The 24,638-nt window shown below is 45.5% G+C and overlaps 1 protein-coding gene across 3 annotated transcripts in view; it reads left to right on the top strand.

Annotated features, from left to right (window-relative positions):
• The window catches only part of Snx1 (sorting nexin 1), a 40,307-nt gene extending 16,987 nt beyond the window's left edge, over positions 1-23,320 (top strand). Inside the window, exons 3-15 of one of the 3 annotated variants that reach the window (XM_087563947.1) lie at positions 6,569-6,696; positions 7,179-7,245; positions 11,228-11,271; positions 14,093-14,234; positions 15,080-15,158; positions 15,959-16,034; positions 17,037-17,150; positions 17,317-17,410; positions 18,369-18,574; positions 21,037-21,180; positions 21,871-21,951; positions 22,300-22,371; positions 22,887-23,320. In XM_087563947.1, the coding sequence (XP_087420073.1) occupies positions 6,569-6,696; positions 7,179-7,245; positions 11,228-11,271; positions 14,093-14,234; positions 15,080-15,158; positions 15,959-16,034; positions 17,037-17,150; positions 17,317-17,410; positions 18,369-18,574; positions 21,037-21,180; positions 21,871-21,951; positions 22,300-22,371; positions 22,887-22,937 (1,298 nt within the window). In that variant the 3' untranslated portion in view covers positions 22,938-23,320. Of the gene's footprint in view, positions 1-6,568; positions 6,697-7,178; positions 7,246-11,227; positions 11,272-14,092; positions 14,235-15,079; positions 15,159-15,958; positions 16,035-17,036; positions 17,151-17,316; positions 17,411-17,816; positions 17,961-18,368; positions 18,575-21,036; positions 21,181-21,870; positions 21,952-22,299; positions 22,372-22,886 lie in introns of those variants that run through there. The other 2 variants (NM_053411.1, XM_087563948.1) reach the window with 2 other exon arrangements.
• The last annotated feature ends 1,318 nt before the right edge of the window (positions 23,321-24,638 follow it).

Raw genomic sequence — 24,638 nt, 5'->3', positions numbered from 1 at the left:
TAACCATTGCAGTAGTGATAGACTTTTATTTGAGATGTGTAGTCTTTCTGTGTAACTTGGCCTAGAGCTCACAATCCTCCTGCATCAGCTTCTCAAACAGTTGGGACTACAGATATTTCTTATCACTTTGAGCCCTATCTACTGAGATACTACCTTACTATGTAGCCTTTGCCAACCTGGAATTTGCTGTGTGAACTAGGTTGGTCTCAGACTGTGACTGTGCCTCTGCCTCCTAGGCTAGGCTTTAGACATGGGTCCCCATGCCCAGTCCTTAGAACCATGAGAGAGACGGAGAGACTAGAGGAGGTAGAATATATATGAATCTTATATAAATCTGAGTTTAGAAGAAAAACTGAAAGTTTATTTAGATCTTGATATTTTAAATTTCAATATAAAGAAAAAATGCCCAGATGATATGAACATGAAAGGAACAAAGAGGCCTGAAGAATACAAAGATTTAGAGGATTTTTCTACTGCATTTGGTCTCTGAAACCTTAACATACACACTGCCCATTCGGGTAGTTAGTGGGTTTTTGGAGGGAGAGGAATGGATAAAAGAAAAGAATAAAATACATGAATAATGAATTGTCTTTACCTAGAAGGTATACTTTTTGTGTTTGAGCATTTGAAATTTATGTGATCTTTCCTTATACAACGTGAAATCTTATTGCCAAGTAACCGTGTGATTGGCTTTCTCTATGACTGTGTAGATCTTGCAGATTTTCTCAGCGTAGTCATTGTGGTTTATGTCATCTGCTGCCAGTGCCACAGGCAGAGTTACTGCCTCACTACTAAGGAAGGAACAAGAATGCCCATAGAAGGAGTGTCTGCTATGAGACTGGAGTATGTTCTGAGGTGTTTGCAGTCAACTAATACGCAGTGGAAATTTAAATTTATTTTCTGCAAGGTTACATAGTGCTGATTGATCCCTCTAGATCTCAAAGGCTTTTCAACACATATTCTTGTTAGGAACACAAAGGAAAGAAGCCCAAATTTTCATCCTTAGGTATACTTAAAGATTTGACATCTCATAGTGATTTCTATAGAAGATGCTCAGCTTTTCAAAAGGCTTTAACTATTCCTCTAGCAAACCAAAGATATATATATATATATATTTTTTTTTTTTTTTTGGTTCTTTTTTTCGGAGCTGGGGACCGAACCCAGGGCCTTGCGCTTCCTAGGCAAGCGCTCTACCACTGAGCTAAATCCCCAACCCAAAAATTGGATATTTTTTCTTTTTTTTCTTTTTTCTTTTTTTCGGAGCTGGGGACCGAACCCAGGGCCTTGCACTCGCTAGACAAGCGCTCTTCCGCTGAGCTAAATCCCCAACAAACCAAAGATATTTTAGTTCTGTTTTTCATTCTGAAGGTTGAGTCTAGGACCGTTAGGCATGCTTAAGTAGGTACTCTGCCACTGAGCTCCATCTTCTCCCTTTGGTTTGGTTTGAGACAGGAGTCTACTGTATAGCTCAGTCTGGCCTAGCTCTAGCTGTGGAGAGTCATGGGGTTTGGGAGTTTTTGGTTTTTTTGGTTTGGTTTTTGAATTTTTTTGTTTTGTTTTTCTGCTTATTTGTTTGTTTTCGGCAGGTTTTTTGTTTGTTTTTTGAGGCCGTGTCTTTGGCTCTCTCTCTCTCTCTCTCTCTCTCTCTCTCTCTCTCTCTCTTCCCCCTCTCCTTTTCCCTCATTACTCTGTGACCCAGGCTAGCTTCAAAATGATGGCAGTCCTTCTGCCTCAGTCTCCCAAGTCTGAGGTTATAAGTATGAAGCCCAGATTACATTCATGCCCAGGTGAGACAGGGTCCTTTTATCCAACTTCAGCTTCTTAGGAATGTTTTGTTCATGTATAGGGGATTGATCCTAGGTCCTCACATGTATTGGCAAGTTTCCTTTCACAGAATAAGATCCCCAGCTGTCTTAGGATTTCTGTTGCTATGAGGAAAGGTAGCACAGTCCATCATCAAACAAGGCAGGAACCTGGCAGCAGGAGCTGGTGCAGAGGCCATGGAGGATGCTGCTTACTGACTTGCTCCCTACGGCTTGCTCAGCCTGCTTTCTTATAGAACCCAGGACCACCAGCCCAGAGGTGTCCCTCCCCATAGTGGATTTGGCTCATATCAGTCACTAATCAAGGAAATACCCTACATGCCTGCCTACTCCCCAATCCCATGGATGTGTTTTTCAGCTGAGGCTCCTTCCTATTAGATGACTGCATTTGTGTCAGGTTGACATAAAAAGTAGCCGGGAGACTAGCATTGTTGTTGTTGTTGTTGTTGTTGTTGTTGGCATTATTATTGTTGTTGTTAGATAAGGTTTTACTAAATTGCTCAGGTAGACCATGAATTATCAATCCTCTTGCCTCATCCTCGGAGTAGCTAGACTTTAGATCTGTGCTCTGGACCTGTCTGGAATGCTGGGATTGCAAGTACATCTCCTCACACCCGGTTTCACCCAATGAATAGTTTGAATGAATAGTGCTTGTTTCATTTACTAACTTGATCTGTTATGCTGAACCTGCATAAAGTGAATCTCCCATACAAACTTGAGCTGGCCCCTTGTTGTGAAGACCTCACAACCTATCATATTCATTCTCTGTGCTGCTTCCGGATTTATGACCCCATGGCAGGGTCTTTTGCAAAAATGATTCACACTCAGTGGTCAGCACAGTAATCTAAAACTGTCTCTGGGTTTTTCTGCTTAGCCCCCAGTGAAAATCTAGAAAGAAAAGGAAGCAACTTTCTCTGTGGTCCCCAAGACTAAACTGAATATGTAACAGTCAGACCAAAACCTATAAGTGAATGTTTATGTTTTTCTTTACTAAAAAGAAAAAACTGAACTGGTTAGGGTTAGAATTTCTAGCTTCACTGCTCCACATAGGAAGTACATTTGCATAAGAAATTTTAATGTCTAAAAATGGCACAAAATGCTATTTTAGAAGTCATTTCTCTGGAACACACAGAGAACGAGTTGTTCCGCTCACCTGCATATTCTCCAGATAGAGGCAGTTCTTAAAGTGAAGGCCGGGTCTTCTCTTCAAAATCAGAAGTGTTTTTGGGTCTGCTGCTCCCTCTCCTCATTCTGGCGGCATTTACAAATGATAGCTTATTCTGTCAGGGTATAGCTAAGCTGTCACTGTAACTAGTTCTTAAACTATCAGCATAGTGTGCTGTGACCAAGTGTACCAAACCACACTTTTCCAAGTGTTGCTACACGTTTTCTGGTTGATATTTTTCCTGAGGCTTCCTCTGATGTATACTTGCCTGATCTGTCATTCAGTGTATAAAGCAGACAAGCAAAGGTGCTCTCGTATACAAACAAGAATAAATGAGCTTCACGTAATGTTTTGAGTGATCACTGCCTTGATGGTTTGAGTATGTTTGGCTCGGAGAGCAGGACTATTTGGAGGTGTGGCCTTGTTGGAGTAGGTGTGTCACTGTGGGCTTGGGCTTTAAGACCCTACCTACTCCTAGCTGCCTAGAAGCCAGTAGTCTGCTAGCAGCCTTCAGAGGAACTCTCAGGTTCACCTGCACCATAACTGCCTGGATGCTACCATGTTCCTGCTTTGATGATGCTGGACTGAACCTCTGAACCCGTAAGCCAGCCCCAATTAAATGTTGTCCTTATAAGAGTTGCCTTGGGGGTTGGGGATTTAGCTCAGTGGTAGAGGGCTTGCCTGGCAAACGCAAGGCCCCAGCTCCGAAAAAAAGAAAAAGAAAAAAAAAAAAAAAGAGTTGCCTTGGCAACCAACCAGAGCTTCCAGGACTAAACCACTATCCAAAGACTGACCCTGGGCTCCAACCTCATAGGTAGCAATGAATAGCCTAGTAAGAGCACCAGTGGAAGGGGAAGCCCTTGGTCCTGCCAAGACTGAACCCCCAGTGAACGTGATTGTTTGGGGGGAGGGCAGTAATGGGGGGAGGATGGGGAGGGAAACACCCATACAGAAGGGGAGGGGGAGGGGTTGGTGGCATGTTGGCCATGAAACCAGGAAGGGGAATAACAATCGAAATGTAAGTAAGAAATACCCAATTTAATAAAGATGGGGAGGAAAAAAAAAAGAGTTGCCTTGGTCATGGTGTCTGTTCACAGCAGTAAAACTGTAAGATAGATGTTGGTACCAGGGACTGGGGTATTGCTGTGATATCCATGTTTTTGTTTTGAACAATGTGGATTTGGGGATTTTACATTTGGAAAGCATTGGAATGCTTTAACTGTTGAGGTTTAATGGGCTATCCTAGTAGGAATGTGGTAGACTTTGTTACTGAGGGTAATTTGAGCAGTGCAGACCTGGCCCAAGGGGTTTCAGATGAGAAGAATTTCAGTATGTGACATAGAAACTATTTTTGTGGTATTTTAGTGAAGAATGTGGCTGCTTTTGCCCTGATCTGAAGAGCCTTCCTGAGGCTAAGGTAAAAAAAAAAATTGTGCTAATTGCATTGACAAAGGAAGTCTCAAAAAAGCCCAGCAGAAGCTTTGTCCTCTGGTTAAATCTCATAAAGAGTGTTTTGAACAAGCATAGCAAGTTTAGAAAGGAAAAATATAAAATATATGGTTCAATTATAAAAGGGGCACCAGGAAGTGAAATGGAACTGAATCCTATGTTCTAGGAGATAACAAATTAAGGAATTTGGGGGCAAGATCCTACCCAGCTAAGTTTATATCCAGACATGATGGTACACACCTGTAATCCCAGGAGACAACGCCAAACATCTCTTGAGTTCAAGGTCAGCCTAGGACAAAGCAGGTTCTAGCTGAAAAGAAAAAAATCTTAAATCCAGGCATGGTGGTACACACCTTTAATACCTGCATTATAGGAGAAAGAGCCATGCAGATCTCTGAATTCAAGGTCAATCTACAGAGCAAGTTCCAGGACAGCTGGGTTTAGGCAGAGAGGGAGTCAGAAAACAGAAAGCTGATACTAGAATAAGGCGTGGAGGGCCATGTTCCAGCCCTGGTAAGCAGCAGAACATGGCAGCTTTAGCCATGTGGCTCTGACTTTAGAAGGAAAAATAGAAGGGACTACTAGGACAACTGATGCTGGTGAGCTGGAGTTAAGAAGTTAGTGGTGATTAAGAAGAGACCAGCATCACTGCAGTGATATCTTTTGGGAAGTGTTTTCTGAGAGCACAAAGAAGCTGTGTTCCAGAGATAGCCTAGGTTGTACCTGTGCTATAGCTGGACTTGGTAATGTGAAGAGTTGCTCAGCTGGTACTGGTTTTGAAGGTATGAATAGGTCATGAAGAGCAGCTCAGGCTGGGCACTGTGAGAGGCTATGGAAGGCCATTGGTGAAGGTGCAGCCTCAGTTGTAGCTGATGGTCCAGGACTGAAGGAGTCATGCAAAGGGGTTGAGGCTTGGCACCATGAAGAGAGCCTATGAGAGGCTACTGGTGAAGCCTAGTTGCAGTGGGAGATGCCATGTTTTGGAGATGCCAGTACCATGGGATGATCACCAAGAACAGCAGCAGCAGTGAAGTGGATCAACCTGAGTTTAGACAGGGCAGTACTGGCCAGCCCTTCGAAGGAGCCCAGAAGAGCATGTGTAGATCCTGGACATTGAAACAAGAAGCTGTAACATTGAAGTTGCCTTGGAGACCCCAAGAAGTTCAAGATGCCAAAGCTGTGAGCTATCTGCTGAGGAAAGCTGCTAATAAGGAGTGGAACCACCCAGAAGAAAGAGATTTGTTGCAGTTAACAAAGATGAAAAGGGAGTTTGAGATCGAAGACTGCTTTGACGTCAGACACGAAGAGGCAAAGTTTGGCATGTGCCCAGCTGGTTTCCTGTCTTACTTTGGGGATTATAGTTAAGTGATTGGATGAATCTTAGGAGAGACTTTGAACGTTGTTGAGACTGCTATAGACTATGAGGACTTTGTAGGTTGGACTTCTTCTTATGCCATGGCTAGATATGGCCCCCACAGACTCATGCGTTTGAACAGGCCTATGGGGACCAGGGAGTGGAATGTGATGGTTTATAAATGCTTGGCCCAGGGAGTGGCACTATTTGGAGGTGTGGCCTTGTTGGAGTAGGTGTGTCATTGAGCATCGGCTCGAAGACCTTACCTACTCCTAGCTGCCTAGAAGCCAGTACTCTGCCAGCAGCCTTCAGATAACTCTCAGGTTCTCCTGCACCATGCCTGCTGGGATGCCACTTTGTTCTGCCTGTATGATAATGGACTGAACCTCTGACCTGTAAACCAGCTCTAGTTAAATGTTGTCCTTATAAGATTGCCTTGGTCATGGTGTCTGTTCACAGCAGTAAACCCTGACTAAGACAACTCCAAAGAGTAAAATATTTGACATGCTGATTTTTGCTAGACTCCTGGTTCTCTGGTCTAAGATAGCCAAACAGTTGTGTCTGAAATGAAAGGGAGAGCTTTCTCTACCAAACCTGTGCTAGAGCAGCCCTCCCTCAGTGCCTTCTCCTTTGACTCATGTAAAAACTGCCTCTTGTTTTTGTTGTATTCGGTGCTTGACATTCATTCTTATTGTGGGCCTCATCCTTCCTGTAGGACTGATGTTCAGCCTTCAAAACCCACTACTGACACTCATTTTAAACTATCAACTGTTTTAGATGCCACAGTGGAACTATCCCTGGACAGCACACAGAATAACCAGAAGACAATGCCAGGCAAAACACTTATTCCTCATCCTACGCAAGAAGCCACAAATTCTCCTAAGCCACAGCCAAGCTATGAAGAGGTAAGAGCATGTGTTGTTGGTCTTCTTGCTTTTGTATCTTTGGAACTATGTGCTGCCAGTCTGGAGCTCTGTTGGGTTTGAACTTTGAGAAAACATTTGCGGCTCCTGAAGGAGATACATGTTTAATGCCCAACCAGAATCCAAAGGAGAACTCTTTGTTAGACGGTGTCTGTTCCCCAAAGGAGAGCATAAAGGCTTTCACTGGTCCCTGATTGGAGCTTCCATATGCAGGAATACAGCTCTCTCTATTCCTTATTTAGTCCAAAGAAGATCAAGTCAACTAAAATTCTCTACTTACTGGTTATTGTGGAAGTAGGGGTGTGGGGAAGTGTACATGAAATGACTGAACTGGTTCATGACTTACACTGTAGGACAGAAGTGAGCACTGAGAAGAACATCTTAACTTCATTATATTGAGAGGTATTGAATTTTGTAATGTCTAGCCTTCTTTATAGCAGCTCTCCTGGTTTTTCTTTTTAAAGCTGGAGGAAGAAGAACAGGAGGATCAGTTTGATTTGACAGTTGGTATCACTGATCCTGAGAAGATCGGTAAGTGTCCTGGGACTCTCATGATGTTACCATGAGCCCTGAGCAGCCATTTAGGGAGTGGCTCTCAACAAAGTTGAACCAGCAAAGGTGGGGTGCTTCATCGGTCTCTTTTCTGGGGCTATGCTTCTGAGGTCAGAGTAATCAGCCACATCACTTAGATTTCTTTTCTTATCTTTGGGAAGAAAATCCAGAGATGAAATATAACTATAATCTTTAGAAACTCAAATGGGGTCCAGAAGATTACTGAAGGTACCTGCAGCCAAGCTTCACAACCGAACCAGAGTTTGATCCCCAGAGCCCACATGTTGAAGGGTAGAACCCACTTTGAAAGTTGTTTTCTGACCTCCACATGTGTATCATGTCATGGTCATGCCCACATACGTAGAAATGCAAAATTAGATGATAATGGTGATGATGGTAGTAATAATAATAACAACAAGCTACAGACAGGAGCAGGAGAGAAATGACTCAGCATTAAAGAGCATCCACTGCTTTTGCAGAGGACCCAGGAAAGTAGCATCCTGTTAGGGCAGCGTGTGGTTCAGTGTAAAAGTAGGACCAGGGCCTTGGGTGACATATCTAGAAGTCTCTTGCCTATTCCTTAACACCTTAATTTTTTTTTTTTTAAGATTTATTTATTTAGTTTATGTACAGCATTCTGCCTGCATATGTGACTGCAGGCCAGAAGAGGGCACCAGATCTCATTACAGATGGTTGTGAGCCACCATGTGGTTGCTGGGAATTGAACTCAGGACCTCTGGAAGAGCAGTCAGTGCTCTTAACCACTGAGCCATCTCTCCAGCCCCTTAACACCTTAATTTTAAGCTTAACCACCTATATCCTTATTACATCCTTAGTAGAATAATACAAATTATAAATGCTACTCATTGTTTGAATATTTACTGTTGTGATTTTGAACCAGGAGAGGGAGTTACCTAAAGCTGTTCGCTTCCTAGAACTGATGTAGTAAAGACCCACAAACTTAAAAGAGTTAAGACAATAACATAGGCCAGGGATGGTGGGTTATACCTGTCCTTCCTGCTCTTGAATGCTGAGACAGGAAGAGTGTCGTGAGTTGGAAGCTAACCTGGGCTACAGAATGAAAACCTTGCTTAAAAACAAAAATCAGAGATTTCCTCACAGTTCTGAATTGGAAAGCGGGAGATCACGGTGTGGGATGGCCGTGTTCCTTTGAAATCCTATGGGAAGGAAGGTCTTTGCATGTCTTCTAGTCATCTTAGGTGTGCTGTGTCCTGAAGATGCACCAGTACCTTGTCACCACTGTCCCATGTAGTTCTAAGTGTCCACATCATCATCCCTCCAGGAACACCTGTCTGAGTTGCCCTATTTTTTTTTAATTTACTTATTTATTATATATGAGTACACTTTAGCTGTCTTCATGTACACCAGTAGAGGGCCTCAGATCCCATTACAGATGGTTGTGAGCCACCATGTGGTTGCTGGGATTTGAACTCAGGACCTTTGGAAGAGCAGTCAGTACTCTTAACCTCTGAGCCATCTCTCCAGCCCCCCCACCCCCACCCCCTTTTTTTTTTAGGGACACATGTTATACTTGATCCACCCTGTCTTAGTCAGGGTTTCTATTCCTGTACAAACATCATGACCAAGAAGCAAGTTGGGGAGGAAAAGGTTTATTGAGCTTACACTTCTACATTGCTGTTCATCACCAAAGGAAGTCAGGACTGGAAATCAAGCAGGTCAGGAAGCAGCTGATGCAGGGGCCATGGAAGAATGTTACTTACTGGCTTGCTTCCCCTGCCTTGCTCAACTTGCTTTCTTTTTTTTTTTTTTTTTTTTTTTCTTTCTTTTTTCTTTTTTCTTTTTTTTTTGGAGCTGGGGACTGAACCCAGGGCCTTGTGCTTGCTAGGCAAGCGCTCTACCACTGAGCTAAATCCCCAACCCCATCAGCTTGCTTTCTTATAGAACTCAAGACCACCAGCCCAGGGATGGTACCACCCACAATGGGCTGGGTCCTCCTGCCTTGATCACTAATTGAGAAAATGCCTTACAGCTTCATCTAATGGAGGCATTTCCTCAAAGGAGGCGCCTTTCTCTGTGATAACTCCAGTTTGTGTTAAGTTGACACACAAAACCAGCCAGTGCACACCCTAATATCTTCATTTTACCTGTGAAAACAATGCTTTCAAGTAAAGTTGTGTTACCTAGAGGGGCATACCTGACCCTACATACAGAGTAATTTAAACAGCTCACAAATCAGAGTTGAACACAAATTACTCCTAAGTGCTAAGCTTTCATTCCCTTGTTCTATATTCTTAGTCAGAAACTGGCTAATTAAAACATTTTTTTTCTAATCAGGACCCGATCTCTGTAACAGCAGGTTCTGTTTGTGTGGGCTGTTTAGCCAACATGCGTGTCTCATCCCAGCATGCATCTCAATAAATTAGAATTGCACATTTACCAGGGTATGCTTTTTAGAATTTTGGTAATTTGCATATGCCGTCTCCAACTTGGGTTTATTTAGGAAAACTGCATTCTCAGATTGTTGTGTGGCTAAGCTGCTTTCAGGGCTTCTGTACCTCTCTGCACACACTGCTTTAGCTGGGGCAGTGTCCGGAGGCCCTGCTTGGCTACATATTCATTGGATATGGACACTTGGGCTTTTCTTCCTGTGGCTGCTAAATTATGTAACTGACCATGACTATTCTATGGTGGGAGAAATTTCCATTATATTAAAAAGTTGTTTTTGGGGTTGGGGATTTAGCTCAGTGGTAGAGCACTTGCCTAGGAAGCGCAAGGCCCTGGGTACAGTCCCCAGCTCCGAAAAAAAAAAAAAAAACAAAAAAAAAAGTTGTTTTTAATGCATGGTAAACAAATTCTTAGTATTAGGCAGTGTGTTTCTGAGTGTAAAGGTGGTAGCCAATATAAGGTAATTTTTTTTTAGGTTAACTTGTATTTTGCAACACCCTTTTTGGTACGTGTTGGTAAGATGGGTATACCTCCTATTTCTGTATAATTTCTGGCCTTTGTGTGTGTGCACATGCCCTTACAAATAAAAGCAGGCATTTCTACATCCACAGTGAAATGTTGTGAAGTATGACCCTGCTGATCCACTTCTGCCCTTCTCCCTGGCCCCTCACTTCAGAATCAGATCAGAAGCAAAGGCAACTGGGAATTGTTTGCCTAGGCTTTCCTGTTTTCTGAGAGGAGGAATCAGGAAGGGGGTGTGGAGCTACTCTAAACCCCATGGTCCTAGGGCTTTGTCTGCCTTCCAGTCCGTGCCTTTCCAAGGCTCAGGGAGTCAATAGTGCCTTTATCTCCCTAAGTGGTCTAGGTCAGGACACTACCACACAGAAAAATAGTTGCTTGAATCCCAGATTATTTAACAGTCAATGGCTTTTTCATAAAAATTATTCCTCCAGGAAAGAGAGATTTTTGTGACATCAGGCAGCCCAAGTGTCTTCCTGCCAGGCCCTTTGCTCTGGGTGAGCATGCTAGATCAGAGAGGTCAGTGTCTGCCAGCACCAGTGGTGGGACCTCTGAAAGAGCAGACCAAGCCTGGAGCTAGCCTCGGGTAGAACTACTTGTTTCCTTTTATATCAGTAGCTTCCTTCTCCTGCTTTATACAGCAAGAGAATTGTTTGGTTTTGGACAGATGTGTGTAACCAGCCCAAATATTGGCGTGGTAACAAGTGATGAATTGTCAGCATCCAGTGCTGCTCTGTGAGGGTATAAATGGAGCCTGGCTTTGGAACAGGGGACTGACTCTCTTGTCTGACTCAAACTGGGGCCCAGCCAGCATCCGTACAGGCATGTATGCCACACAACCCCCAAGGCACAGGGAAAAAGTGAATTTTGGGGTTGCTTATAAAGCCTCGAGATACAGCAAGCCGTTTGAATACAGGGCTTCTGTAGCTTATGGTCTCTAGTTACACGTTATTGGATTAGCTTCCCTTCCTTTAGTTGAGAGATTAATTCCTTCTCGTTTCTTATTCTCCCACAGGGGACGGTATGAATGCCTATGTAGCCTACAAAGTCACCACACAGGTGAGTCCCAGTGGCACTGCCCAGGCCCCTCAGTAGCCCTGACTGCTTGACCAACGTTAACTAACATCTAGACCATTTCTGGGAAGCTTTTTGTTTCCTTCCCAATAACCTCCTCCTATTTATCAAGCTATAGCAAGTCTGTGTTGCCTTGTCAGTCTTTTCTTATTTTACGTGTATGACTGTTGCCTGCATGTATATCCTGTGCACATGTACATGCCTAGTGACCACAGAGGCCAGAAGAGGGTGCCAGAACATGTGGAACTAGAGTAACAGATGAACTGAACCCAACCCAGATCCCCTGGAAGAGCAGCCGGTGCTTTTAACCTCAGAGCCATCTCCCCCACCCCCACCCCTCGCCTTTGTAATCTTAACTAGGTACACCAGCCTAGGCCTCCCCAATATTCTTCCAGAAAGCTGTAACTTTGCAAGGTTTACGACGTGCAGCATATCTGATTTTTGCTCTATCCCTCTTAGGAAGTATGTGACTGGAACTAGTTTAATGGATTGCCTCGAATGGAGAGTAATTATCAGTTTACAGTTCTTCAGTGCTTGGACCAGACAAGGTGGCCTACATCTGTAAACTCAGCACTACAGGGGCAGAAGCAGGAGGATTAGGAGTTTGAGAATAGCCTGGGGTCCTTAGCGAGACCCTCTTTGAAAGAAGCAAAAGCTATCTATATGCTCCCTCAGAACGGAGGGATTTGAGGTTGGTTGGTGCTGGAGACAGGATCTCCCCATATAGCCCTATATAGCTGGTCTCAACCTTTTATTTCACCTGAGCCTCTGTAGCACTGGGACTACAAGTGTGCCCAACCTCAGCTGACACAAAGCCAGACTGTTCTTGAACTTATGACCTCCTTCCTCAGTCTCCCGAGTGCTGGAATCACAGGCATTTGCCCCTGTACCTGGCTTTCTTTTCCTACTTTCTATAACTTTTACTCCTTGATCTGGACCTTTCTAGTTAGATACTGTTTTGTCCCACTAGTAAAACAGCCCTGGACCTACTACCATTGGCTGCTACCAAGAGCAGCACTGGCTGCATCAGCTGTCTTCCTGGTTGTCTGTGATAGCCTCGGCTTACACCTCTCAGGCACTTGCCCCTGCGTAGTCTCCTCCCCTTTAAAAGATTGCATGCGCATCTTTTAAGTGACAGGGTGCTTTGTGTTTCATAAGAATAGTCTACTAAAAATAGTGGATCCTTTATTTAGCATGGTTTCTCAGACCTCTCCTTGTTGGAAATATCAACAGTCAGCCTGCTACATGAATATAGCATAGTATACAAACCTGTTTCCCCGGGCGTTTCCAGTTTTCATACCTGAACTCTATGCACATCTCCTCTAATGTCTGGTGGGTATCCCATGTTCATGCTTCTAGATATACAAATAACTAGGAAATATTGAATGCAAGGAATATAAACTATTTGTACCAATTTTTACAAAAATTTGTTCAGAAGTTCTCATTGATTTGTTTCCTTGTAAGTACCTGGCAGAGACAACCTCTGTAAGTTTTGCCAATCTGGCAAATAGAAATAGAAATATGAATATAAAGTTATGCATATTCCCTAGCTTGCCCGTTATATGTTATAAGTTATGTATGTCCAATCTCCTGGGACTGCAGTTACATACAGATGGTTGTGACTCACCATGTGGGACCTGGGAATTGAACCCTGGTCCTCTGAAGAGCAGTCCGTGTTCTTTACCACTGAGCCAGCACACCAGCTTTCTTTTATTTCCTTTTTACTTTTACTAGAAGACGTCTTTAGCCCTCCTGTGGGCTCTAAAGCCCACCGCACTTTAGAGGTTATTGTTCACAGACATATGTCGTCTGATTTCCTCATCATCAGAAGCATTCTTCAGTGTGTCTTGTTTTGTTTGTCTGTTGATTCTAGTAGCTGACCCTAAAGTAAATCAATTAGTGACAAATTGCTTAACAATAACCATGGAATTGTATCTTTTAACTAGAATTCATTATTAGTTTATTAGAGCAAGTGTTGTAGGAATGAAACTATATTTGAATTTTATTGGCTGCCTTTATAACCTCATATACACTTGAGTGTGCAGGTGTGTGTACTCGTGTGTGTCCTTGTGGGAAGCACAACAAGATATTGGATGTCTTAACTCTATAGCTCTCTGTCTTACTGACTTAGACAGAGGCTCTCATAGGACCTGAAGCTTACCTTTTTGGCAAAACCAGTTGGCTAGAAGTCACTGGGTTAGGCATCTACCTGTCTCCCCCTCCACCTTCCCAGTGCTTCGGTACAGGCATGCCTAGCTTTGTTTGTTTTGGTTTGGTTTGGGTTTTGTTTTGGTTTTTTGGTTTTTTTTTTTTTTTTGTTTTTGGTTTTGGTTTTTTTGGGTTTTTTTGTTTTGCTTTATTTTGTTTTGTTATTTTAGACAGGGTCTCTTTGTGTGGCCCTGGCTGTCCTGGAACTTGGCTCTGTAGACCAGGCTGGCCTCGAACTCAGAAATCTGACTGTCTTTTCTTCCCAAGTGCTGGGATTCAAGGTGTACATCACCAACAACCTTACCCAGCTTTTTCTGTGGATATTGCAGATTCAAATTGGCCCTTATGCTTACAGCGCAAGCCACTAAGCCATCCCCCCAAGTCATATAATCCTATTTTTTTATGCACTTGAAATTATTATTATTTCAAGTAGGGTTTCTTAGATTTCTAGGCTGCTCAAAAAGAAAAGCCTCTGTTTTGGACAAGGTTATTTGCCATTTGTCTAAAGGGCAAGGTAATCTGTTTCCTTTGATGTCAGTAGGATAGATAACTCATTCTGGATTTGGAATTAAATTGCCTTGTGTTTTCCATCCCCAAGACAAGCTTACCGATGTTCAGAAGTAGGCAGTTTGCAGTGAAAAGAAGATTCAGTGACTTTCTGGGTCTTTATGAGAAGCTCTCAGAGAAGCACTCCCAGAATGGTTTCATTGTCCCTCCTCCACCTGAGAAGAGCCTAATAGGTAAGCAAGCCGGGTCTCTAATAACACTCGGGGCACTAGAGAAACAGCCGGACTGCTTTACAGCTTCTTTCTGCCTCAGACTCATGAGTGCTAGAATTACAGGCATGCACCACAACCCGGGGAAGATTGTGTGTGCGTGCGCACACGAGGTAGTGGGGTGGTGGGGGTGGTGGTGTGGGGTGGTGGTGGTATTTAAATACAGCGCCTCATGCATATTAGGAAGACACTACCACTGAGCGTTGTGATTGCTCTTGCTCCTGCCACCAAGTGGTTGTCAGTCTGCACTCAGAATCTCAGCGCATTTTCCTATTGTTTAACTGTGTATCTATGGGACTTTGCATACTTACATGCATGTTGGGTACTATGTGTGTGTCGGGTGCCTTAAGAAGACAGAAGAGGCTGCCAGATCCCTCAGAACTAGAGTTGTAAACCCCACATAGCTAGAAATGGGACCTATATGCTCATAGCCGCTGAGCAGACACTCATACGTGTGCACACATATCCTTATAGGATCTCTGTATGAACACCTAGATGGCTGGAACTCACCATGTAGAACAAGCTGACCTTGAACTTAAGAGATCTCCTTGCTTGTGCCACCACACCCAGTGTGCTTTTATCTCTTAAGACAATATACATTCTAAATCCCATAGTTTACAGCCCCCAGCATGTACACTCATAAGGACTTAGTATAAGAACTTTAGTCCACGTCCGCTCATGACCTTAGATGATGCTGTGCAGAGCTCTCCTTACCATCATTCCTTCAGATGACTCTTTAGAAAACTTAGATACTTAGATGTATCCTTTTTACTATTTCTGCTATATTTGTTTCTTAAATTCTACTCTAGGAATGACAAAGGTGAAGGTTGGGAAGGAAGATTCTTCTTCTGCAGAGTTTCTTGAGAAACGGAGGGCTGCTTTGGAAAGGTAGGTACCTGAGAGCTGTTCTTGGTCATGTTAGATGGGAGAAGCTGCTTCTGTGCTTCTCTACTGGAGATGAGCTGAGATGAGCTCAGCTACACCTGCCTTTATATCCCTTCCCTTCCCACCTCAGTCTTCCTCCCCCCCCCCCCCCAAGCTGAGGACCGAACCCAGGGCCTTGCGCTTGCTAGGCAAGCGCTCTATCACTGAGCTAAATCCTCAACCCCCTCCCACCTCAGTCTTTTTTTTTTTTTTTTTTTTTTTTTTTGTTCTTTTTTTTTCCGGAGCTGGGGACCGAACCCAGGGCCTTGCGCTTCCTAGGCAAGCGCTCTACCACTGAGCTAAATCCCCAGCCCCCCCACCTCAGTCTTAAGCCCTCTTTCTCTTCTCCATCCCCACTGAACTGCCATACTTTCTTCGTGGATAATCTAGTGGGAGGTTCTGGGGTCTCTCAGAGTCAGTTAGTTGTCTTTTTGAAATGTGAAGAATGTGAAATGTTAAATACTTTGTTAAAGATTTGCTTAAGTGCCTTATCTGAGTTTACATAATAAAAGGCACGAGTCCGGGCTGGCGCTGGGCAACACCCCAACTCCTGAGAGTCCTAGCCAGAGCTGGGCAGTAGAACCTTAATCTTAGCACTTGGGAGGCAGGCTCTGGCAGATTTCTGGGTTCAAGGCCAGCCTGGTCTACAGAGTGAGTTCCAGAATAGACAGGGCTACATAGAGAAACCCTGTCTTGAAACAAACTAAGGAAGCAGAGCCCTAACCAGTTTTTGTTTTTGTTTTTGTTTTTTTATTTACCCTTAGGTACCTTCAAAGAATTGTGAATCATCCTACCATGTTACAGGACCCAGATGTCAGGGAGTTTTTAGAAAAAGAAGAGGTTAGTATTACACCAAACTTTATCATCTCTCACTACCCTGAGTGAAAGGAAACTGCTATAGCCAGTGAGTTTGTGACCCCCAAGAGAACAAGGATTTCCAGGGCTCTATGTGTGGTCAAATAGTGACCTACTGGCGTCCTATGGAGCACAGTGCTCTGTTTGTCAGGGTCTAGGCAAGCCTCTCGTGAGTTACTAATGTGTAGTTTGTTAGGAGACTGAGAGGCATTAGTTAAAAACCAGTTACCACAGACCACAGAGCCATCATATGGCAAGGGTTGACTGAAGTGGCCATTTTTAATAGACTATGCATAGGGTATTCATGATTGTGAAAAATTGGAGACACCTCGATTTTTAGTAACTAAAGAAAACATCTACACAGCAAACACCTTTTTTTTTTTTTAAAGACTTGGCCTCTCTACCTATCCTTGCCTATGCTGGGATTAAAGGTGTGTGTCACCATACCCTGCAGAAGCCTTTAATTTTAACAAAGGAATGCAGTTAAAGGAACGCTGGGGAAAGTCCTTGCTCTGAATTCCTGAGGACCCGAGTTAGACGTAAGGTTACCATGTAAAGGTAGAAGGAGATGACCAACTCCAGCAATGGCCTCTACCTCTGACCTCTGTATGTGTGCTGTTGTGAATGCTCACACACAATAATTTTAATGTCAAAACAAATGTAAAGGAATGCTTGGTGTTTAAGTAGGTCACACGTGGGTAGGCAAACAGTCATGACTTGGTGTTGCCTGGCCACATAGCACTGTCTGTCTGCTCTCTTTCTAGGAATAATACCAAAAGCTGAAAGTGCGTTTGATTCTTACTGACGTGGTGCTTGGGTTTTGCTTCTGCATTTACTAGTTTTAGATTCCTGTAACTGCCGTAGAGTACAGCAGTCTATAGTCAAGTAACTTGTTGACAAGTTTTGGGCCTACCATCTGATGGATACTAATTCTTCTGAACCTTAAAGGGGCAACAGATAACTTGCATCCCCGCCTTGGTCTTGTAGCTGCCTCGAGCTGTAGGTACGCAGGCTCTAAGTGGTGCTGGTCTCCTTAAGATGTTCAACAAAGCTACAGATGCAGTCAGCAAAATGACCATCAAGATGAATGAATCAGACATTGTGAGTAGACGGTATCTCTCAGATGCCCTAAGAAGTCCTACAATTCCTGAGATTCTTTTCAATTAAAAGAAACAAAACAAAAACACAGCTTTTGTAAAAGCTGCTAAAGAAAGGCAGCTCCCTACACTTTGTTGAACACTCAAGCCAGCTCTGGCTGTGTTTCCAGTGGTTCGAGGAGAAGCTCCAGGAGGTGGAGTGTGAGGAACAGCGCCTACGGAAGCTGCACGCTGTGGTGGAGACTCTAGTCAACCATAGGAAAGGTAACCACACACACTGCACTGGGGGAAACGGTGTCTTCAGTGGGCTGGAGATGAGAGGCTTGCTGTTCTTAGCCATTCAAGTGGAAATTGTCAGCCCACCTGTTGCATGATGTTCTGATAAGCAAGATGCGCCCCACTCTCCTGGCAAGAAACATGACTTAAACCACTATGGGCAGAGGGTGGAGGGAGCCTGCCTGGGTACATGCTGCTTCTCTTGATGGGAGTTGGAGGCTTGCCATCCACACTGATGCTTTTGTTACATAGTCATACTAGCAAGGTGTGGATGCAAGGAAGCCTCTTTGTCTTCTGTCTTCCCCTCCTTTATAGCGAGCTTTGCTTAATTGAGAACTTGGTGGAATTTTCCAAATTTCAATGCTTTCCTTCTGTGTCTTAAACATACTGCTAGCAAGAAATCTAAAAGACCATTAGCATGACACCAGCGTAAGGGCTGGCAAGCTATGGCATGGCTGAAAGGACAGATTTGGCCTTGGACCCTGTTGCTATGAGAAGAGTATGCTGCAGAGACAATGTGTGGCCTGCAGAGCCCAAGGTACTGACTGGCCCCTGTACCAGTTTGCTCTGCTGTAGAATGTGGAAGAGTCTGTGTGTGGTGTCTGTCTATGTTGTGTGTGGTGCATATAGGTGACAGTTCATGAGCTCCAACATAAATACCAGAGCCACTCCTTTACTTGGCCTGGTGACATGAGCTCAAAGAATGCTGGACCTTCTTCCTTCAGGCAACCAGACTCAGTCATATTTAGACAGCGAGAACGTTTCCTTCCCGATCCTGTGACCAGCTGAGGCCATGTCCCTTCACTTTAGTTTGGAGACTGGGTTGTAGAGCCCTCAGTTGTCAGATATGTGGGGGCCAGAGTTGCCAGGCTACACTATGCAGGGCCATGCTCCTTTCCCCTTTCCTGAGAGATCAGACGCCTCTGCTGTCTTTGCCTCCTTCCAGAACTAGCACTGAATACAGCCCTGTTTGCCAAGAGTCTAGCCATGCTTGGCAGCTCCGAGGACAACACAGCACTGTCTCGAGCACTCTCCCAACTGGCTGAGGTGGAAGAAAAGATTGAGCAGCTCCACCAGGAACAGGCCAACAATGACTTCTTCCTCCTGGCTGAACTCCTGAGTGACTATATCCGCCTCCTGGCCATTGTCCGAGTAAGCCCCACTTCCTTTCCCCTAGCTAGCTTCTGCTCTTCACTTCCTCAGAAAAGTTCATCACAGTTTAGCTTAGCAGCGGCTGTAAGTCTGCTCTTGAAAGAACCCTGTAGACCCAGCAACCCACTTAAACTAGCCAGTTACCTCTAGTTGTTCTGAGGCCCACACCAGCCCACTCTTGGGTTTCCAAGTTGGCCCATTATTGTCAAGGACAGACTGTTCTCTGTGCACCTTTCTCCAAGCAAGACTTATTACAGACTGCTGCTTGGCCCCTGGAGCAGTGACTCTGCAGTCCTTTGGTCTTTGCCCTGATAAGAGCTCTTGCTGGCTTCCACTTGTCTTTCCAGTGTGAGTAGTCAGGTAATGACACGGAACTGGCTTGGCGTTGCATGGAGGAGTGTGCTGAGAGAGCTTTCACCAGGGCCCTCCTTGTGCTGTGCTAACCACACTGGTAGCAACATTGCACGCTGCCCTTCAGGTCAAATACCTCATATCTTCTGGTGGCCTGGGTGGTCTGTTTCCAGAGCTCTCATACCAGTTAAGGAAGCTTGACTGGGCAGTATTAGCTCTTGCATGGCCTCCTTGACAAGGGAGAAACCAAGAGGAACCTGGCACTTGCACTGTGAGGACCTGATGCTGCACAGTATCAGGATGCATGAGCCTCTCCTCCTCCTCCTCGGTGCATCTCCCACTGTGGAGCTTCTGTGCTGTGTCAAGAACTGAGCTGCCCGCTGGGTTCTCACTTCCGTGCAGTCACAGCTACTAAAGGTAGCCTCAGAGATGTTCATTGTCCTGTTAATTCCAGAGAGATCAGAAAGAGCCTGCCGAGGGATTCTTAGAACCAGTTAGCCTTCTCAGGCTAGAAAGCCATGGGGAAGGGCTCTGTCTGGGGAAAGGTTTCTGTGAAGAGCATTGTTTTGGGGGGACAGGGGTTCCCTAGAGAGCACAGCTTTTGGAAATGACTCTAGGCAGGGTGAGCTTTTGTGAACAGGACAAAGAGAAGCTAAGCCTTGTTCTCCATGGGCTGGAGCAGCAACCTGAGAGCAGAGAGCTATGAGCAGGTCTCTTACAGACAACTGGTGCCACCCTCCTCATGTCCTGAGCGAGCAGTGGGAATGGAGAAATGAGCAAAGGTTTCTTTTGTGCCCTTCCCTGAGGCCCTGTTAACCCAGTGGGATAGGTTTAAGCCTTTTTTAGATGTGGAGTCACCCTGTACCTGAACTTTTGACATTAAGATGCTAAGAAATTTCAGGAGCCAGGAATGGAAACACATGCCTGTAATCCCAGCAGCTGGGAGGCTAAGGCAAGAGGATCATGGGAAATTCTAGGCCAGCCTGTGCTACATAGTGAGTCATTGGATACACAGTGAAGCCTGTCTTGAGAAACAGGAGCAGCAGAGCAGCAGAAGCAGCAGGACTAGAGAACTCTCCTTCACTAGGAGCTGTGCTGTGGCCTAAGCTTGTACTGAGGAGGCCTAGCAAACATCAAGGAAACCTTTGCAGGGAGTGGGGAGCAAACAAACAGGAGGCTGGCCCCAGGGACTGCTCCATGATGTGGACTGCCTTCAAAGCCTGTAGCATGCAGGTGGCATGGCCAGCAGTTGTCCTTCTGAAAGTGCTGCTTCTGTTCCAAGACTAGAGACAGGAAGCCAACAATGACCTGTGGAGAGCTTCCTCCAGCCTAGGTAGCCTAGAGCAGGTGAGTGAGTGTATGGGTAAGGTGAAGTCAGTCAGTAGGTTGTGGCCATTTTAAATGTTTATGTAAAGTCCCCTTAAGCTGCCAGCATGGTGACTCATGCCACTAATGCCAGCAATTGAGAGATTGGGGCAAGAGGTTCATGAGTTCAAGGTCACCCTCAGCTACACAATGAGATCAGGCCTTGTCTCAAAAGGGAAAAAAACTCTGTCACCAGGTCTGTTTTTTTTATCTGTTTGAAAGGCTGCTTCCTTGCTGTAGACTTAGAGCTCCAGAGCTGAGCAAGGTGGGTTAAATTTCGGTGCCTACTTGTTTTCCCAGTACTCTGCATATGTGTAGACATGTACTGTGATTGCTAATACAATGGTGGCTTTTCTGGGCTTTTCCTTGAGAGTGGGACTGTGTACTTCACTCCCACAGTATTCATGGCTCCTTACATGGCAGGTTTGGGGAAAGCATGCAGGCTCTTGGTCTGACTTGGTGAGGTAGGCAGTTTGGAAACCTTATTAGTATCAGATTTGGGCATCAGGCCACCCTCTGTGCTCCAGCCCCAGGAGTAACATGGTTCTGGCCCACTGGAAGCTTGAAGAGGGCCTGACCCAGGCTTGTGCTTTTAGACGTTAAATGTCTCAGCTAGCAGTGGCTGCAGAACCTGCCCTTGTTCAGTGCTTCCCGGCCACGGTGGCTGGGAGAGCTTCCTTCTAAGGCAGAGCCAGCCAGCATTACTGAGGCGCTGGCCATGCTCCTCCCAACTGCCCTCTCCATAGGCCGCCTTCGACCAGCGCATGAAGACATGGCAGCGCTGGCAGGATGCTCAAGCCACGCTGCAGAAGAAGCGGGAGTCTGAGGCTCGGCTGCTGTGGGCCAACAAGCCTGACAAACTGCAGCAGGCTAAGGATGAGATTACAGAGGTGAGAATACTGCCGATTCCTCAGTGAACACTGCTCCCATCCTGACCCTGACTAGATGGGCAAGAGAGCTAATTAAGGGCCAGGGCTGCTTATTCATGGATGTTCTGCCTGCATGTCTGTGCACCATGTATGTGCCTGGTACCTGAGGAGGCCAGAAGAGGGTGTTGAATACCTAGAAATATGAGTCACCATAAGGGGGCTGGGATTTGAACCTGGATCCTCAGGAAGAGTAGCCAGTGCTCTTAGTCCCTGGGGGTAACTCTAGCTCCTTGTATGGATCTTTGAGAAGCTACCTAGGTGGTTCAGACCTGCCTCTCCAGGAAAGACCTAAATTAAGTTTGTCTGTGTTTGTACTGTGTTTCTGAGTTCCTGAGTCAGAGTCTGCTATGGGGCTAGAGTTTTCTCAAAGGCTAAGCTTGGCCAGAGATACACGGCCATCTTTTCCCATTGCCTGCTGGACTGTTATATACAATACTGAGTCCTTAGGTATCTCATCCTTTCCAAAGGGGCAGAAAGATGTCAGGATCCAGTGAGGTCTCCTGTAGAATTGCACCATGATTTAAATGACACTGCTTGCCACCTTTTTGATTTTTGGCACTGGAACTCAAACCTGGTCTCTCACACATACTAGCCAAGCATTGTGCTACTGAGCTCCATCCCAGACCTTAAGCCCCTCTTTCCTCTTCCTAGTGGGAATCTCGGGTGACTCAGTATGAAAGGGACTTTGAAAGGATTTCAACAGTTGTCCGAAAGGAGGTGACACGATTTGAGGTGAGCTAGAAGCCCTGTGTTCTGTGTGTACCTGAGTGTCTGTACTCTGCTGGTTTCTGAGGCCTGGGGGCTATCTTACATTTGCTGCTAGACCGACACAATTAAACACAAACCACAGCCAGGAGCTGCTATGTGTCCCTTCTCCCCTGCCACCATCTCCTTCCCTCAGAAAGTCTGTAGAGCTTTGTCAGAGGCTGTTTGGCTGGAACTGTAGCTGTTAAAGCTACTGGCTACTTTCCAAAGCTGTACTTGACCTTGGTCAGCAGTAAACACCACCATCCCACCAAAGTGGGAAGGAAGCAACACCTACCTGACTGGGAGGTCAACGTAGAATCCTGTCTCCTATAGAAAGAGAAATCCAAGGACTTCAAAAACCACGTGATCAAGTACCTGGAGACACTCCTGCATTCCCAGCAGCAGGTATGTAATTGTGCATAGCTCTGCCCCCCCATTTCCTCCCCAAATGACAGCTGTCTGCTTGGGACTTTGGTGAGTAGATGGGGAGGGCTGGTTCTGAGGGAGGAGGCTCTGATATAGTTGATAATTGAAAACAGGCCTTCAGTCAGGAGAGCTCTGTTGCCCTCTTCACCCACTGCTGCCCTCGGGGACCTTCCTTTACCTCTTCTTTCACTGGTGATGTAGTGCCTTATCCTCTGAGTGCCCACCCTGTGGTACTGTCTGCCCCTCTGGTTTCTGCAGCTCTAACCAATCTGTGGAACCATGGTACCATTGTGAGGTGCAAACAGAGACTACCTTTGAATGTGGGACAGAAACTGATGCCTCCTTACATCTAGAGGGAGGAGGAAGTGTGGCTTCTGCATCTGCCTCACATGCCTCCCTCTTGGGTAGCTGTGGTACCTCCCTCCCAGGCTAGCTCGGGCTCGGCTCTGCCACTAGGTGGGGCGCTTGCTTACTGTCTCCCCACTTCTTTGCAGCTGGCAAAATACTGGGAAGCCTTCCTTCCTGAGGCCAGGGCCATCTCCTGAGGGACCAAGGAGACCAGAGCCTACCTTCGTGACGCTGCCTTTTTATATACTGTCCTCCTCCCCTTGATGGACCCCAACTGATGCCCCTGCCTTGGCTGGACTTAGCCCTTCCACTCTGCCCCACAGACAAACTGTTCCCAGTTACTCTAACCAACATTTCATTTAGCTTCCACATATATTTTCTTACCTAAGAGAATAGTTTCCTGCTTTAAGCAAAAGACCTACAATAGGTGGTGGAGTTATAGGTTAGGGGTGGAGCAGTGATATAAATATATAAATACAAATGTATATTTTTCAGGATGTGGTTTAGGAACTGGGAATAACGTTTTCTGTTACTCCTGATGGTGCCATGAAAGATTATGTAATAAAATATTTGAAAATCAGGTCACAGGACTCAGCATGGTAGCACTTTTTGCTTTCGCTGGAAAGCAGTTGGGAAGGTCTAGAGTACTCCTAACCAAGAAGTTGCCGTCTGTAGTAGTTTCCCTCCATGGGCACTGAGTGCCTGCTGTGTCGTCCTGTGGAACTGGAGTTTCTCCTCTACCTGCCTCAGCTCAGAGCATCTTAGTCTGTTTGAGTCTTGTTCCTACTTCTACAGGAAGGAGCTTCAAGACAGACTCAAGACTCTAAAGCTTGTTCTGTAAAGGAGGCTGACTTGACCTCCCACTTCTGCTTCTCTAAGCCTGAGGAGCTCTCTGCCCTATCATATGTTCCGATCCTCTTTTTCTTTCTACCAAAACAGGTCCTCAGGCTGGAGGGAGGGTGTGTCCACTGACACCTGGGCATGTGCTTGCTTAGCATGTGAAGGATGTGGGTCCTTAACACCACACAGAGGGAAGGCACCTCATCTTCAGAGCTGTTCCTGTCCCTATGGAAGGCGTGATGAGGACTGGCTGCTTACAGGGCACTTACTGCTCCAGGCAGGGTAGTCACAGAGCGCCTAAGCCTTTCAAAACTCAAAGTAGCTTTACTCATGTGTCTGAAAGACAGCGTGTCCCCAGAGCCCCAAGTGCATGAGCACAAGCCAGAGTCTAGCCAGGGAAGGTTGGAGTCTCAGACCAGCCATTGCTGGGCCTTTCCTCAGCAATACCTACAGCTGCCCCCCCCCAATCTCCAGAGATGCCCCCACACAGAAGCTCCTGGACTTGCTGCTTCACGGTGGGTGGCCGCTGCTTGGGAACAGCACTGAGCCCGGTCCTCTCACTGGGACGGGAGGAGGTGCTGCAGCTGCTATGTCAACAGGTCAGTGACAGAGTCAGTGACAGAAAAGGTTGTGGGCCTCCAGCTGCCTCCCCAGGCCATGGCCGCCTTTGGTTTTCTCATACTAACTTTTACATAGTTAAAATTATACAACGGGTTCTGTGTCCTGCTTTTATCATTTAACATTATGTCACAAGCATTTTGCCTCCATGTAGTAGTGTAGTAAAGAACACATTTAATTCTAGTACTCTATGAGTTCAAAACCAACCTATTCTACATAGTAAGATCCTGCCTCAAACCAAAACAAATAGACAAGTTTCTATGGAGTACCATAACTCAGATTCGTCACTCACTGCTGGACCCTTCATTAAGGATGGGTCAGGCAACTGTTTTATTATAATTTCACAAAGAACTTGTATTCTTTATGAAGATTTTGAGTGTTGAGATTTTACCCCGCTTGCTGGTTGGTTGGTTTGCTTTTGAGTTAGAATCTTGGGTAGC

This window comes from Rattus norvegicus, chromosome 8 (genome assembly GCF_021556685.1).
Source record: "Rattus norvegicus strain SHRSP/BbbUtx chromosome 8, alternate assembly SHRSP_T2T, whole genome shotgun sequence".
Taxonomy (NCBI): Eukaryota; Metazoa; Chordata; class Mammalia; order Rodentia; family Muridae; genus Rattus; species Rattus norvegicus.
This window is presented reverse-complemented; position numbering and strand designations above follow the sequence as displayed.